Source organism: Mus musculus, chromosome 13, assembly GCF_000001635.26.
Source record: "Mus musculus strain C57BL/6J chromosome 13, GRCm38.p6 C57BL/6J".
NCBI lineage: Eukaryota > Metazoa > Chordata > Mammalia > Rodentia > Muridae > Mus > Mus musculus.
In genome coordinates, this window is record NC_000079.6 from 30832241 (window position 1) to 30850803 (window position 18563).

The window sequence follows — 18563 nt, forward strand, 5'->3', positions numbered from 1 at the left end:
AATTCATTTGAGCTTTGAGCTCTCCTCAATGTCTGGGGACGCTCCAGGTGTTACACAGCCAGATTTGATTCTCTTTATTACTAATATGAACAGCTCCCGAGGACACACCCACAGGAAAGAATATGCTAAAAAACGAGCAGGTCTTAATGAACAGGCCTTTCTCCTTACTTTTTAAAATATTTTAAAATTTTCAAAATTAAATTTCTGCTGGAAAGAAATAAACATGGAAGTATGGGCTCATTTAATAACAACTAAACATTCAATGAATGTTGTCTTGACCACTTTCCCCTGAGAATGACACCTGACAATCTGGTATGTTCTTTCAGACTTTTGCCTAGGAATATGTTTGTTTGTTTGTTTGTTTGTTTTAAAAAAGAGATTACAATTATCTTCTTAAAACTTAATTATATCACATTCTTTAAGAAACAAATGTAAACAAAACAAACAAACCAAATCAACCTGCTTTTCAGGGCAAGCCGGGCCTTTAGTAATGTCAAGTGAAATACACAGCCTCCCATGCAATCCTGCTCCTACTCAGGACAGATTCCTCCCAGGCAAGTACAGCTTTCCCACTGCCTGCCCCGCTCACACACACCCGCATCACTAGAGGGTACAGCTGATACACTGATGGCCCTAGCAACAGAGGCCAGGGCCCACAACAGGGCCACTGCTGGAGATGCACATTCTGTCGGCTTAGTGGAATATGCTCACCACTACAGTGATGTGACAGTCTTTGTGCCTGAAACGTCACTGCTGCCTCTCTCATGGATGTCTCCTTCTCCATTAACCTTGAAGCTGCTTGCTTTCTCTCCCCGCAAACCCCTACCATTCTGTCTTTTCCAGAAATGTCATAGGTTTGAGCTCATATAGTACACATGTAGATGTACTTTGTAGACCTGCTGGTCCAGAATTTGCAATAATCCCCCTCCTCGCATCCCGAGTGCTGGGACTACAGGGATGTATCACCTAGCTCATTTTATTTTAATAGGATAACCTAGAGGTGGAACTGCTGCGTTGGAGGGTTTTCAGTCTTGGTAGATTCTGCCAAGCTGTCATTCAAAAGGCCACAGGAAACAGAGGTCTTGCTTCTCCATGCATTTTAACCATGGGTTGCCTGGTGCTACAACATGTCCCAACTCAACAGTTCATTGAAAACTTTTAAACAGCAATTTGACAAAACTTTTCATTGAAAAAAAAATCAAGTAGCATTTTAAGCAAAATGTAAAGGTGGACGAAGCCAAGCCTTTCACTCCTCTGCCTGTCTGGAGTCTCAAAAGGAGTTACAGAAAGCATGCCGTACCATGTGAAGCCATACCAAGAATGCAGACCTTCCTTCCCGTGAACCACTTCCTGGCACAACAGACATTGCTTCTCTATGGACAAACTCAAAGTTCTCTGCTAGTGTTGTTTTGAAACCCGGCACTCCCCGGTAGGTAATACTTCAAGAAATTGGAAAGTCTGGAGACAACCTACTTCGTACACCACATTTCCTGTTTTTAACCCCTGTGCCCTAAATCAGTTAGCACTCCTAGTCTACTGACAAAAATAGATCGAAAAATACTATAAATATCCCACAATGTACTTTTTAAAATTGTCAAACTGAAACATTACATGAAAGAAGCCTGGGCTGTTTTTTTTTTTTTTTTTTCTTTTTAAGTAAACTATCTATTCAACTATACTCTAAAGACACATACTGCCTGTTTTTTTTTTTTTTTTTTAAAGATAGTCAGAAACTTTATCAGTATTGGCATAACAGACAAAGAAGCCTAAATATCACATAATACAATTAGCTTTTGTTGTAATGGAGAAAGCAAATTTCTGTTGGAAGTACAGGTCTCCCTGTTTTGGTGTACATTCCCATACTGACTTGTATCCTCAGGGGCAAGGTGGCCCTACTGTGAGTGTGTGAATAATAACTTCTGCCTCTATAGTGCTGTTTTCTATACCAGGACTTTTCCTGTATCAAAATGTGGTCCTACTGATCACTATGGTGGATTTCATAGGAAAACTCTACTCTTTAGAAAACAAAGTATTACCAGCAATGAAAATACTAATGAGTTCATGGTTTACTTTTATATACATATAAATAAAATTCAGTGGAACTTAGTATCAATAAACTGCCTTATTATTAAAAGCTGTTTAGAAAAACAGCTTTCAAGACTTAGAAATAGGCAAGGGGGACGCAAGTCCCCAGCCTCTCCTCAGCAGTTTACGTGATGTGTTACAGGAACCATGGATCACATCAACAGCGCATGTCACAGAACAGTCTGCAGCATTAGCGCACGAGTCAGCCAGTTCCTCATAACCCTGACATCCTGAACTTCAGCCTTCAAAGGAGACAGAATTAACACGAACTGACACATTAAAACTACTCTGTCTCAACTAACTACACACACACACAACATTAACACACCAACACACACACACACTCACACACACCCCTCTCTCATCCCCTCATCAAGCCTTTCATTAGAAAGCAGTCTTAACTGGAAAAGTGAAAGTAACAACAAAAAAGATTCACTCTCTCCATGCAAATGAGAGTTTTTATTCACACTGTAAACTACCACTCTGAACATAATATTGCATAAATAGGAACTGTTCAATTTTCAAAATCTCAAGGAGGCCAGTTTAAAGAAAATATTATTTCAGTAAGATTGTAAGATTGAAACCTGACGCTTGGGCTGGAAGCACTGCTGGGTAGCAGGCTACTGAGCTGTGGACTCTGGAAAACACGTCAGCTGTGAGGAGCATGCCCATGTGAGGAGCATGCCCATGTGAGGAGCATGCCCATGTGAGGAGCATGCCCATGTGAGGAGCCCGCCCATGTGAGGAGCCCGCCCATGTGAGGAGCCCGCCCATGTGAGGAGCCCACCCATGTGAGGAGCCCACCCATGTGAGGAGCCCGCCCATGTGAGGAGCCCGCCCATGGCCTGGCACCCGTGTGCAGAAGGTGCAGAGCTGCTCTCGGGCTTATGAGAGCAGTGAGCTGTAGTGAGGTGCCCCAGCACTGGAACCAACTGTGGGGCAGAGAAAGAACTGGGTGTGAGCCTCATCCTCAACATCCAGCTCCATAGACTAATCTTTCATATGAAGGAGTGGCCCACTGTTGTAACTTTAGTCATTAAATCAAAGGATCAATCTAGATATTAAAAAGTTTGGTCATGTGAAAACTAGAAGTCAACAGTTGTGAATTAGTCAAGCCCCATTTCCACAGTAAGAATCCAGGTACAAGTGTCTGTCTCTAGAGTCCTATGTTTTTGCACAAGCCACTAATCTGCTGAGAGTATTAAAGACACAAAGTGCTGCTTCTGCACTGGTGGATCCAATGGCAGAAGACAGAGGTTACGTAGAAAGGGCAGGGTGGTGGATCTGAGTGAGCCTCTGGCTCCCCAGGGGCTGTCTACCTGCCTGAGCCTTTATTTGTAGAGCTTCGATAACAGCTTTCGGAGATGGTTCTGAGGACAAGACACACAATCCAAGGGGAGCAAGAGGATAGAGGAGGGCTCAGCTCCTCATTTCATACACGGGATTCTGTTTCTGACTCTTTACGATGCAATCTTCCTTCACACATGTGGATTCAAGTGGCTATTTCACTCCAGCCCCTGAGCTGCTCTTTGTCCTCACAAGAAGCTTGCTTTCCCGGTGCTCTGCTAGATATATCCTCTCTGCTAGATATATCCTCTCTGCTAGATATATCCTCTCTGCTAGATATATCCTCTCTGCTAGATATATCCTCTCTGCTAGATATATCCTCTCTGCTAGATATATCCTCTCTGCTAGATATATCCTCTCTGCTAGATATATCCTCTCTGCTAGATATATCCTGAGTGATCTGCAATAGCTCAATGCAGGTTTTTAATGCCAAAGAAATGCAATGCCTTCACTCTCCCTGATAGCTCTGCCAAAGGAAGGACTTGTTCATGGCTCCCCACGGTGATTAAAACATCATATTTGCTGTCAGGAGGTACAACCTAAAAGTCTATAGGATTGTTCAAATCAAAGGTATACAAATTTTAACCCTCTCAATACAAGTATATTTACACCTAAAGTTATAACATGATCTAAATGCAGAAACGCCTATTTTATAAAACGTGTCAAATGGTATATTTGCAGTGCTAACTGGGTCTGAATATTGTGGTGGCTGTGGTCTAGATTCAGAAAGCTCCACTGTAACATACATTTCCACGGTCAAAGATATAGGAAAAAACAGCAGAACCCTCTCCCAGGAGTGAACAGGAATTCAGTCAACAGCAACACAATAGATGGTTTCATACTTGCAGAGTATGAGAAGTGTGCTGGAGTTAATATTTAAATAAGCTGAAGGTCTAGGACTAAGTCCACTTTATTTTGCTGCCTTAGATTTACTGACTTTCATAACTGAGAAACTGTCATACTAAGAAATAAATGCAGGTGTATTTGAAAGAGGTATCTTTACTTCTCACTAAAAATCTATCACTGTCAAGATCTTTCAAAGGAGTTTTTCTAGTCTTAAAATAAAGTATAACTACTACATAATGAACTATATAATCCCTTTGTATACCATTTGATGTTTCACATGTTCACATGCATACAAACATGTAGTTCCACATGCACTGGCAGGATAAGGATGGGAAGTAGGGTTTCCAGTAGACTGTAGCAGCCCTTGCCTAACTATAAGGGCATACAGACACGTTGACCTCTAGCATGTGGTCACTGCTCACATGCATGCTGGGCTATCGTGTATGGTCACTGCACACATACACACACACACTAACCTGTAGAATGTGGTCACTGTGCACATGCATGCTGGGCTACAGTGCTCAGTCACTGCACACACTATTCTGTAGTATGTGTAGCCAGTTATCTAGTGAGCAGCTGGACATCGGGGCTCCAGTCCCACCCAAAGCATACCCTTGTTCAACAGTCTACTTTCAGTGCTGTCCCATATGGGCTCTCACATATACAAGCAGCACTACCTCTAATAAAAACAAAACAGGAATTGCCAGACTTTCTTTTTTGGTAGACCCATTTCTCAGCAAATATAAAAACACAAGCCATAGCAGCAAACAACAAAGTAGAGAAATAAAAGCCCAAGAATGCAAATCACTTTTCTTTTCTTTACACTATCCAGGACAGAGTACAAGATATTATATTTTTCATCTCCATCATATTTTAAGTCCATGAAGACAGTTTCTGTAATTTTATAAAACCTACTATTATAGCTCTTTAACACACAAACTTGCTAACGTGCTATGCATTCTACAGAAAATTCCTAAAAGTCCTTGTCACTATAATCACAGGCTGTCACAGCATTTGTAACCAAAAGTGACAGCAATTTCAAAAGGCAAGAATGGGTTTTCAAGTATATCATATTTGGGAATTTACTGTGGTTGTCAGTCAAACATTCTGACTATTAGTGTTTGGTATTATCAGAAAATTGAAGTCAATTGATAAAAAAAAAAAAAGGCATCCTGAGTACCGTGTACAATACAGGTTTTACTAACATTCTTTAACTTGCTCTGATAGACACAAAATGCTTCATTTTCTTCCAAATACTTAAAAACATGGCTAATTGCTGAGGGTTTTATCTCAGGTGTCTTTATCTTCCTTCCTCCCCCACCCCCTCCTGCTTATACAATGTAGTATTCAGGCAAACTGTATTTTGTGCATTTATTTACTTTGCTGTGTACGTGTGCGGTCATGAGAATGTAGAGATCAAAGGGACAACTTGTAGAAATGGCTTTCTCCCTGTGCCACCTGGGCCTGGGACACTGAACTCAGGCTGTCAGGCTATGCCACCTTCCTGGTTGACTGCCACACTAATTAATCAGCTTGCTGATAATGGTATTTTTTGGGAAGCCAAGAAAGGGAAATTCCAGGTTTGTCAAGCACATTTCACCTATGAAAGGAGGGGTGTCCAAGGTCTTTCTGTCCACCCAAGACCTTTAACTTTCTCCTTTATGGATTCCTAGGAAATGCTCAAGATCTTATTTTCAAAGGTACAGAAGCCAGCACCCTAGTGTTTGGGATAAATGTCAATCACAGTGGCCAGCTACTGTGCTGTGCTGCTGTGCAGGTGGGTGGCTTTTGCTGCTTCTTCGGGAGAGAGCAGAGCACTACGAGCATTACTTCACTAAATACACCAAGCACCTTTATCAGTGCTGCTGGACGGCACACACTGCAAGAACAATTCTAACCTGAGTAGGGTCGCTCTGAGCTTTAGCACTCTTAAAAACCCCTATTAGCTGCTCACTTTCACTAAGAGGACTAAGTCTATGGGTCTCTTCATCCAAGCACATGCCATACACGGATATGCAGCTTCAGAATCCTGTGAGACCCACAGGGTCCCAGATACAAGATGGATTGTAGAAAGGGCAGAGAGCTACAGAAGTGACAGGAAGGGTTAAAAAAAAATCCTTGAAAGTGTTTTGAAAATGATGTGAAAGGAACCAATAAGAAAATAAGCAATGGAAGCTCTATTCTGAATTATAATTATCAAGAGACCATGGGGAGGGAGAGTTCTAGAGAGGATAACTGTTACTATAAAGAAGAAAATGGGAAAAATGGGGGACTTTAACTGGGGAGATGGGAGGGAGGCAATACAGGGAGAGAGAAGACAGATAAACAGTATCAAGGATGTTTGAAAATGCAATAGAGAATCATACTGTTCTATTTAGAAATAAATATATAATGTGTATGAGTAAACACACATCTATCTATCTGTCTGTCTATCTGAATTTATGCCACTTGGGGTGATAATGATCCCCACAAGAGCCATAGGCGATCTACCAAAACCCCCAGTGACAGCCATGGGAATCCTCCTTCAAGAGTTGTTGGTCAGGGGAATTGAAGAGACTCCTCAAACCATAGAGGCTATTGTTGTGACCCTTGGTTGTTCCAAAATGTGAAGGTAAAATCCTATTTATTGGCCGGACACCCACACTTCGATCACCTGAAAGTCTCCTCCCTGAAGACGACCTCTCATTGTATCAGATGCTCTTGTGCAAACGGCCAAGGGAGAAGAGTAATCTGGAGTCCAACCCCGTGGGAAAGCCTCCAAACTACCATGACCAGCACAGCAGGATATGCCTACTTTCACAGTAGAAGTGCTTTAGTCTTCTAGGCAGCTGTCTAATTACACAGGAGGCACACTCAATAGGAGGGAAACCATGCCTGGTACTGCACACCTAGCCAGCTACCAGTGGATGGAGGGGACACAGACTTTAGGAGTGAACACACCATTTGCTTAAACCAATACAACTTCCAACCGTTTTCTAAGTACCCACAGTTGTAAGTAGTCTGTGGTCACTGTGCATGCACATGCACGCACACATACAGACAGACAGACAGACAGACAGACAGACACACACACACACACACACACACACACACACACACACTTTTTAGATCCACACTAATCAAAATGCAAAGAGTGAGACCCAGCCGCAACTGATACATCTATAATGCACCTCTACACCTAAGGTTCAGGACACATCATGGCAATGGGGTTGGAAAAACCTTTCCAAAGGCAGAGACAGAGGACTAAGATGCCTGTAGCTAGATGGTGTCATCTAGACATGACAAGGAAGACCTACCATGAAGTCTCAACAATGTGGTTGCCGCAGCACACGTTCACAGTGGCAATACCAGCTGACACGCCCACATGGATGGGAATCTCACAAGACCCCAGGTGAAGAGCTTCAGGAGATTCACAGCTGCTGGGAGAGGGAGTCAGGCTTCTCTGTGGAGGAGCCTCCTGGTAAGTTACTCAACCCCAAGCAGTCAGCCCTAAACACACCCAATGGGATACATATTAAATAATAACTGAGGAAGAAGAGGTCATAAACTTGACAGAGGTTGATAGGGGCACAGGAGGAGTTGGAGGGACAGAGGGAGGGGTAGAAATGATGTGAATATAATACACATGTAGGAAATTCTCAAAAGAATTTAAATAAAACCAAACAAAACTGTCTTTTAGTTCTAGCCATACAAAAAGCCTTTGAATGATGTTGCTTTTGATCAAACCAAAAACAAATTTATAATGGTTATATAGAAAAGAGAATATTTGAAATATAATTTTTTCAACTCAGTGCTCAGAATTATTTGAATTGCTCAAAATGAGTAGCTATGAACTATAATCTATTTAACCTGACACGTCTGGAACACAAGAAAAAGAAATTTAAAAGCAACCAAAACCTACAGAGGCGGGCTAAGACATGTGGGTGGTAGAAGCGAATGAAGCAAAGCTGTATCTTCACATTTCTTGTCTCTTCAGTGTCCATCTCTGTTGGTTTGTCATCTTTCATGTTCAGTAAATGACCTACTGCACAAGTAAGGGACCTGTGTAAAGAAGCTGAAGGTGATGGCACACCCCTGTAGTCCCAGTATTAGGGGAGCAGAAACAGGTGGCTCCCTGAAGCTCACTGGCTGGCTAGCCTAGTAAAAACCTGGGTTTCAGGTTCCGTGAAAGGCCCTGGGGCAGAAAGATAAAGGCTGAAAGAAATTAAGAAAAGATATCTGAGAGGGACCTCAGGCTGCCACACTGTGTGCACCCTCAGTACACCTGCATGCACAGGTAAACAGATCCACACTAACCAGTGTAACTCACCACCACTCCTTATTTGTGCATAGCACTGTGGTCGCAAAATTGCCATGTTACACAATACGGTCTAAAGGCCAGCAGCAGCTTTAAAGCTGACTGTAGCTACTCAAAACTCAGTAGTGTGTTAGCTGTGAAGACATACCCTGGTCCTGGGGAGGGCAGAGCTGGCAACAATAATTTTCACTCATACGGTTTTCCATTAAAAATGTCCCTTCCCCACACAAGTATGTATACAAGTACACACACACACACACACACACACACACACACACACACACACACACACACACGAAAGGCCTTGAGTACCCAAGCTTAGCACAAAACAACCTCTGGGTTTCTTTTCAGACCACTTGTTTGCCCTGTCCCAAGCCTCACTACTGTGACTCTGATCTCTTAGATTCTAGGAAACGGGCTACATTATCAAGGCACCTTTGATGGTGACTTAAACCCTGTAAGTGGTCCAAATTTAACATTTGGAACTCATCTGGACTTTGGCTTTCTGCTGTGATGTGTTATAAATCACAGCACTGATCCTGTTCCCAGTTCAAAACTTAGCAACGTGGATGTGCTTATGTCACAGTGCAGAGGACCCACCCACCCAAAGCCCATGGCAATCTTCAAGTGTCATGCAGCCTCACGTTCAACCCCCGTGGAGAGGGTACCATGAGCCTAGTGGGTTCCACCCAGGGAAGACCAGCAAAGCCGTGTGATTTACTAGACTGGGGCTCTGACTGGTAAGCAAGGCTTTTGTTTTGAAGAGGTGTCAGGGTGACAGCATGTCAGCTCCTAGACTAAACATATGAAACCAACAATCCAAATTTTACCATTTGCTGTGAAGCTTCAGTGTTTTCAAGCTTGTGCCCCTGTGCAGATGGCCATTAGAGCAATGGGTATGTTTCACCAGACAGTGGTGGCTCTCGGCAGACTGAGTCAGAAAGCATCACAGGGCAGGTTCTCAAGTGCCCTATGAACACTTAAAGACAGAACCACCGAAGAGAAACAGTAAGCGCGGCATGCATTCACCCAGGTCACAAGCAAGTACTAAAGAAGTACTGATAAGTCACTCAACCCCATGGAGAAAAGCTTTTCCTTATCACACTGTTTACGACTGTGCAAAAGGCTAAACAGCGTGGAAATTAAGTCTGGAAAGAGCCTCTTAGATTTGTAGCCAGACAAACAAAATGAGGTAAAGTGAGGGGGGAAATCCCTAATGCTTTCCACAGTACTTCAGAAGCTTAAGTTCCACAGGTTCACTACACACAACTGACTACAGAATGTACATGTACACTTTTTCCAGTGCCTCACTACCTGGAAGGGACTGCTGCAGAGAGCAGGGGCACAGCCTCCATCACTGGTCAGACAGGAAAAGTGGTATTCTGGAAATGCTCAGCATGGATTTGCTGCAAAACAGAACCATGGTACACCTGAGACATAAGAGGCACTAGGTCCCAACAGATTTCTGGATGAGATTCAGAGAGAGACCAGAAAGCCTGGCAATAATGAAGTGGACAGAGCCTGCGTAGGGAGAGGAAGAGAACTGAGAGGAAGAATTCCTTATTTCACATCCCTCCTGCCTTCCACTGGCTGGTTCCTCTGGGACCAGTGAATGTGGTATGCAATACTACATCACAACACAAGATCTCAGCAATGACAGCCTTCAAGATCAGAAGTCCATTCCAGGGGTCGATTAGTAAACATGTTCAGGGCTAGCATCAGCAAACAGTAAGAACAACTACTATAATTAAATGAAATTCATCAGGTATGTTCAAAAAGAGTTCATAAAACTTAAGAGTTAAGACTATCTTTTTGATGACCCTTGAAAAATGCTAGGAAGCCAACGTGTTTGGAAATGACTAAACAAAGGACACACTGCCCTGCCCTTTCCTATGAAGGAACCAAACAGCTAGTGAGGAAAGTACTTTGTATCCCTTAATAAGAAATGGCTTATCTGGGTGGGATGGAGGGAAAGAAAGATGTTCTTGTCTCAGGTGGCTACAACTCAGGAGTTAGGGTGACACTCCCTGTTACCCACTACTTCAACCAAGTCCATGGTCCTTCTTCCAGGCCTTGTCTCACTGACTACAAGACTGAAGTCTACAGCAACCAGAAGAGAATATGAAGAGAAAGCTTAAAGCAGAAAGCAAAGGTCTAGAAAGTAAGAGAAACTCTAGGGGAGAGGGTCTTCAAAAAGGGTAGATTAGCACATGGAAGGGGACCCACGAAAGGGAAAATTCCATTGGGTAGTTTTTCTAGGTGCTTCTCATAGGACTTGGGAGAAAAACCAGACAAAGACTGAGGTAGCTTCTACTGAGACTGGTTAGTTTCTCTGGGCTGACTGTAAGCCTAACCAATAAGGGGAGCCCTGCATGTCTATTTCTCTGGCCCAACCACGTTCTGAGCTTCTCACTCAGTCAGGGGGAATCCCTCCCAACCTCAGCCCCACTGTGGGTCTCTGACTTGCTTGACTAGCTGCTGTCCTTGATTGCCTGCTAGTCACTCGTCCTGGCTGGTACTGCAGCGCTCAACCCAGTAGGTGTTGCTAGTCTTAGAGGATGTCTGGTTTGCTGGTTTGTTAGACTGTTCCCTTCGTTCTCACATTTACATAATCAGCTTGTAGTTTATCCCAGATCTTTTTCCTTAATTGCCAATGGGTAGTTAACTCTTATCATAGTTACAAGATGTAGCTGTAGTTGTTCTTGGTTGTCTTGTGTTTAACTCCTTGTCCAAGGGGTGGTCTTCCTTGACTAGGTGGGAGATAAATGTTCTAAGCCATTCTTACTTGCAGTTTACTCTACTGTAAACTGTATTATTAAATGCATTAGAAGCAGGAACACATGAAGGGAAACAGCACTTTGCTTATATTGCTGGCAGGGTGAGAGTTAGGGTAGGGTTGGGGGAAGCTTTGTGAGAGCCAGCCAGCACTAACCTGTCCTTTTTAACTAGTCAGCTTAGCTATCTTATACCCCCCGCCACAAGGCCTCCTAGTTTACCTTCCTCAGTGTTCCTGGCCCAGCTGGCTGTTTTAACCTTCACATGTCTGTTCACACTGTAACAGTGGGGTGGGGTTGTAGCTGTGTGTTGGAAAACCTTCTATGTATGGGGCAAGCTTTCCAAGTAGACGTCCAGTAGAAGGAAGGGAGGGAAAAGGAGGGAGAGAGAAATTTTTCTAGTTGTTATATCTTCTTAAGTATTAATAATGAGCTTAAAAAAAATTAAGGCCACGTAACCAGTTGCAGAAACGAGGATTATAAAGTAATATGAATGCCCATTGTAAATTTACTAATGCCTTTGCGATTGTACGAGGGATAGTTATATCATGTTAGGCGTATTTACAACCTTGTTATTGTTTTATGTGAACATGAGATATTATTTGTGTCAAGTTGACAAGGGGTGGATTGTAGTGGCTATTCCTGGTTGTCAACTTGACAATATTTGGAATGAACTACAATCCGGAATTGGAAGGCTCACCAGTGACCCTTATCTGGAGGCTTGGAGATCCTTATCTGGATCTTGGTTTGAAGATCTTGAGCCATGGTGGCTATGGATTCCAGAAGATTGAATCTCCGAGTTTAAGGAACACACCTTTAATCTGGGCTACGCCTTTCATCTGGGATTAAAGGTGTGGTGGAACACACCTTTAATCTGGGCTCCACCTTCTGCTGGAGACAATATAAGGACATTGGAAGAAGGGAGTCTAGCTCTTGCTCTTGCTCTTGCTCCTTCGCCTGCTTGCTGCGTGAGACTGAGTAACTGCTAGATCCTTGGACTTCTGTTTGATTTTCTGCAACTTGAGCTCTATTGCTACAAGAGAGAAGATTCTCCTCAAGGACACACTTAGCAACTTTTAGATCGTTTACTTGTGTCTGGAGCCTTTCGATTTTATCACACAACTCCTTCCTTTCATTCATCATTTTTTCCACAGATACTAAGAGCAGCCAGCCAGTAAAATCATTTTTCGATTTTTTCCCCATCTTGTAGAAAGCTTTGTGCACTGAATCACCTAATTCATTAAGAAAATCAAGGGCATTAGCTTCTTTAAGTTCGGAATATAGTTTCAACCATGGGTCTTCAAAATTCTCTGAGCTCCCAGGAGGAGAACCAAAAGAGCAGTGAGTGAGGCAGCTCACTGGGTAAAAGGGCTTGGTGATGGTCTGCACTCAAGCCACAGAAGCCAAGGAGAAGAGTCGGATGTGGTGTCACTCATCTGTAAGCCTAGCACTTGTAGTGAGATGGAAGGTGAAGATTCGAGAAACTTCTGGAAGCTATTGGGCTGGACAGCCTGGAGTACACAGTGTGGCAGAAACAAGACTCTGCCTTTGAAACCCCGTTGGAAGAAGGGAGCCTCGTTCTGAAAAGTCTGCTGACTTCCACATGTGTATCAGGGTACATACACTTTCCATTCATATGCAAAAGACTAAAATAGAAAGAAAATGATAGATTATGGCACAAATCAGTGGCTATAAATCATTAGATGAAACTTCACAATGAACCTTTAAAAGGATGGTCCAAATAACACTTGAATTCAATTTTCAATCCTAACATCACAAGCAGGAAGAATAATAATAACCCTGAACACTTACACGGACACAGAATTTAAGCTAACACCTTTTCTTTCTCTCTCTCTCTCTCCCCCTCCCTCCCTCCCTCCCTCCCTCCCTCCCTCCCTCCCTCCCTCCCTCCCTCCCTTTCATTCACTCATTTACGGGAAACACAAAAGACAGATAAAAGCAGGGGGAAACAATCCTAAAACCCAGGACTTCAGAAAATCCACACAATGAAGAACTTAATTGATCCAACAAGTAAGCTGGAAAGGGAGACGCTAGAGTTACATCAAACTAACCAACTAACCAACCACCGACAAACAAGAAATGGGGGCACATCAACCAAAGCAATACAGGAACCTGGGAGCCCTGAGTAAACCTTCTGAGCTATAAGCATCTGGAATTTGAACACTGACAAAATATTTGGTGAAATTAAGGAATTATTAATTTTCTTCCAAGTCTTATAATAGCATTATGATTGGTTATGCTTCTTTAGGAAAAATTAGTCTTTATGTGATTTACATACAGATGACATGACCTAATATCTGAGATTTACTTCAAAATAACAGATTCTAGAAGCCCAAGTGCAGACAAAATACACAGGGCCAGAACTGATAACTGCTGGAGTTGGCCAACAGGTCAATCAAAATTTGTTATTCTGTTCTACTCTGATAAGTGTCTGAAATTTTCTATAATAAAAGTTTAAAAATGAGTCAGGTTTGCACAATGGGACATTAGTTACCCTGATGCCAAGTGGCATAGCTTACAGCTATCAACTTAAAATGTAATAAATACTTCAGCAGATAAGACATGCAAAAGAAATATGCAAGCCACAGTCCACTTCAAGGTTAATCAATTTCACATTGAAGATGAGTAAGGCCAAAATTAAGCTTTATTGAAAAATGCTTGGCAAACAAAGAAATTATAACCAAATGTCTAAAGCACTGTACAAGTGGTTTTATGGCATTGACTATAATATATTAAACTGTTTGTAAAAAGGAGACAAGGTCTGAAAAACAAAGTGAGCTTACATAATGAACCTGTGACTTAGAAAGATGAACAACCAGGCTTATTCTCCTTCAGAAAACTGAAATTAATTAATCTCTCTCTCTCTCTCTCTCTCTCTCTCTCTCTCTCTCTCTCGTGTGTGTGTGTGTGTGTGTGTGTGTGTGTGTGTGTGTGTGTGTGAGCAGATAAAATATAGGACCATTAAAATGTCCTTACAAAGCTTCTCAAGTGAAATCAAGAATAGCCCTAGGGCTTATGAAAATTTTTCCTTCAGAGTTCAGGGCAGGAAAGGATGAAGGACAAGGCATTGCTTCAGAGATGAGATCCACCCAGCTGGCGTGTTTTCATCTAAAGCAGTAGTAATAGCGAGCTGAGCTGCTCATAGTTGGAGTTCAGGAGACCGATCCAGCACACGTTCTAAATCCAGAGAAGAAATAAGTTTTGAAAAGTGCCTAAGCATAGAACATATGATCTGTATAGGCTCAAAGAGTTATGAGAAGGGGTCTGGACAGGTGGCACTTAAGAGATCCTTAGTGCTATGTGCATTACAAATGCTCAGATCCTTCTACACGGATGCTATTTTTGCAACACCTATGTCATTTAATCAACAACATTCCCTTCTTTGACATTCACTGAATAAGAGTAGTTGATTCAATCTCATATTCTGTTTAAAGTATCTATTCATCTAAAAACTAAAGTGTAAACTGGTATTTTAATTGCTGTTTATTATCGCCCTGTACCTTGCTGGAGGAATTTGTCAGAGTGTTTCTCATAAACCAACCCACTAATTGCTTAAAGAGTCTGTCAGAGAATGCATACTGTGAATCAGGTTCTAGGTAGGGTGAATACAGCACAGGATAAAAAAAGTCCAGGTAGGGTAAAGAGGCAGGGGAACACCAGGAGAGAAGTCCTGAGCCAGGTTCAAGCTGAAAGGGCATTCTGTATCTATCTAGAGGCCTCAGCTGGGGATGGCAGGGTGGTGGGAGGTCCAGTGGAGAGAGCATGATGTGCGAGGAGGACCTCTGGGAAAGAATGCACTTGGACTGGTAATAACTGCACAGCTGGGTGCTAATTACAAGAATAGCTTATTTTAAGCAATGAGGCTAAAGAGCCACGCATGGTCATCTCATGACTAGTGCTGAAACTGTATTTCCCTGAGACAAGGGGACCCCTGTGGAAACTTCTAAACATCTCAGGCTATTACCAAAGTTATGGTTGTTCTCCACAAACTGATAGTAAAACCCTATTGCTGGTGGTATCACTTCTATATCTCATTGAACATGGAGAAGTCAAGCTGGTATCTATTAGAGCCTTCACTTCACTCCTACAGACCAGTGTTCACGGCATTAGAAGGTACTTTGCACACTACCAAAGGAAAGGGTAAATACCAACCCAGCTACAAAAACCAAACAAACAAACAAACAAAAAAACACCAAACCAAACCAAAAAAAAAAACCCTTTAATCTACAATGATGACTGCCTGTGTGATATGCTGATATAACAGTGGCACAAATGTGGGAGGAACCATCCACTCATTGATTGGATTTAAAACCCACTCCATGAGATGAAATCCATGGCTGACTCTGTTCAGGTAGCCAAGAATCTGACACTGGATGGACTATGGGCACAGGGAAAATTCAAACAGTATTGTCCTGTTAAAGAAACAAAGCAATAAGATGACATTCTGTCATATCCATAGATCAGTGCCTTGCTTAGCCATCATCAGAAAAGCTTCCCTTTGCAGTAGATGGGAATACAGACACTCACAACTGAACAATGTGCAAAGAGTAAGCAGTTCTGGAACACTCAGTCCTAAACGGGATGTTGTAATCAAACCTCTCCCCTCAGGGCTCAGGGAGCTATGTGCAAGAGGAGATGGAAAATTGTTGGAACCAGAGGGGATGGGTGATTCCAAGGAAACAGTGTCTTTCAGACACAACAGGACTGATGCACATGAACTCACAGAGACTGTGTGTGTCCCAGTGCTAAGAAGGGAAAATGGACATGGACCCTTATCCAAGAAACTCCCTCCAATTTACATCTGCCTGCAAAGAAAAACTCTTTTTTCTCCAAAGGAGTCTCACAGGGAGAGGGCTGGGGCCCGGGAATGGGTAAATGAGTCTCTTCAGGTGGAAACAAAGGGGTTGACTGCTGGGTTCCATTGTCTAGAAAACCAGGAGGTAATAAGGGGAAAAAATCTTTCAAAGTTAATTTATAGTTTATAAGTTGTCTTTACAACTGATCTGTTTGAAGTATTAACAGAAGTATTTCACTTGTATAGGAATTAACACTGAAACATTTTTCTGAAATAAATGCTTTGTTAATAGGGTAACACAATTATATTTACTGGCATCAATCACACCTTTTTTTGTACACCCAGAGATGATATTAGTCACACATTCATTATGCTTGTTGACTTCACTTAATAGTGTCAGTAATTACAAATAATATTAACTCACATAAACATCATTTGGAAAGGTAAATTAATGAGTGCCTGCCTTATAAAGTACCTTGAGTAAGTTAGTCTTTTCTCCCACTTCCTTCAGTGGTACAAGGATACAGGCTTTGTCCTCTCTGAAGGATGCAGGTACACAGCACACTGAAATGACTACACCCTGATCCTCAATCCCAACCTTATTCTTTATAAACTACCTGACTGGAGGCATTTCCTTACAGCAGCACAGAGGAACAAGAACACAGAGGGAAATCAGAGAGCCACAGATGTTTAGGGAACAATAGCAAGGTTGTCTTTAGTGTTCAAGTTTCTCAAAACAAATGCAAACTCCAATTTTTCCTTGTCTTCATTCTTTTCTTCTAGCAGTTTTTCTTCTCTAGACATTCAAATTGGAACCTGAGCTTCAAATGATTCATGTTACTAGATATAATAGATGATAACTGAACTGTACTATACCTCTCACAGTTCAGTGAAAATATCCCAAATGTAATGAGCTGAAGGTACAGTTCACGTTGCTCTTGGGTCAGCAAACACAGACATGAAAGAGCTGTGGACTTCCTATGTCACATCAATAGTGCACATATGCTCTGCATGGGATGTATGAATCAATCTCACACACCATCCCAGCAACAGATATCCAATAACTAACAGCTCAGCCATGCGCATGACACTGTGGGCTGTGTCTGACCCAGCCTGAGGAGAGGAAACACGCTGCGCTGGACCACAAACATCGCAGACTAGAGATTCTCACTCAAGTGTGTTTGCTGAGTGGTAACAGACATTCCACATCATTGTATCTGTGAACCTCTACATGCTCACCAGAAATCCACATATCATTACTAATTTAAAGCACTTGAATTAAAAATCAATTGTGTATTTGACTTGGATAAAAATGGTTAAGTTTAAATTCATTTGTTAAATACTCTAAAGAATGTTAATACATTTAAGTTTATATGCATTGTAGATAGAAAAAAAATAGCTTTAAAAAAGTACTTAAGAGAAAATTTAAAGAAAGTTTTTTCTTGAGATTTTCTTCAAAGACCTGAACTTCAATGTGTATTTGACAATGAGAGACATTTTCAATTTTTCTACAATTCATAAAATGTAAATACTCAAGAAGCGCCATATAATCACAAATAATAGAACACCTAAAATCTTCAGAGTAGTCAGTACTGTGATGCAGAACTAGTGAAAACAACCTTAGAAACACATTTACCAATAAAAAGCTGACAATATACTATGTGTCAGCTGAAGAAACATAACTGGGATTTAACAAATTTCTTCTTAAATTATGATACTAATAAACTGTATTTTGTAAATTACTACACATAGCATTGGAAACAAAATTTAATGCTAACTCCTGAAGTTAGCAATTAGTTTTACCTTTGTGGTTTGTACAATTCAGTTTCTAGAGATAATACCTCTAAAAATACTATTAAGGTTGCTGACTGAAATATTTTAGAATTGTTATGTCAATTCTGCCAGATCACTTAACATGAGATCTCAGCTTTTAACAAACTAACACTCACTAAATGACTAGGAAAGATGGAGGTTCTGCTGTAATCAAGTCAAAACTACACAAACAACAGAACTAAATAGGTTAACAAGTGAAATAAATGCAGGGCTTCTCAGTACATGTGCAATGTGAGAAATGCAGCCTCGACAGTGCCATTTGTTTACAAAAGAGGTTTATCTTACAGTTGAGATCAAAGTAGGTAAAGAGGTTAGATGCCACAGAGCCAGCAGAATCTCAATGCTGGACAGTCTAAGGCTATTATTGTTAAGATAAATCTTACGATTAAATATTTTATACTCTATTGCTAACCCACAAATGTCAGGGTTGAAAGAACCTGAAGATATTAGAGAAAACAGACTTTGGTTACCTGAGCTAAAAACATGAAGGTAGAGGATGTGGAACTGTGAAGTCCTGCTGTCTAATCGAACTGAAGAGAATCCTCACCTCCTACCACCATTCCCA

At 41.7% G+C, this 18563-nt stretch overlaps 1 protein-coding gene across 7 annotated transcripts in view; it reads right to left on the reverse strand.

Annotated features, from left to right (window-relative positions):
* Nucleotides 1-18563, reverse strand: part of Exoc2 (exocyst complex component 2) — a 184581-nt gene that overhangs the window by 42725 nt on the left and 123293 nt on the right. The window contains exon 24 of one of the 7 annotated variants that reach the window (XM_017315565.2): nucleotides 12682-12995. The exons of 5 other annotated variants lie outside the window; for them this stretch is intronic. In XM_017315565.2, the coding sequence (XP_017171054.1) occupies nucleotides 12982-12995 (14 nt within the window). In that variant the 3' untranslated portion in view covers nucleotides 12682-12981. Of the gene's footprint in view, nucleotides 1-12681; nucleotides 12996-14281; nucleotides 14548-18563 lie in introns of those variants that run through there. One more of the 7 variants, XM_017315564.2, reaches the window with a different exon arrangement.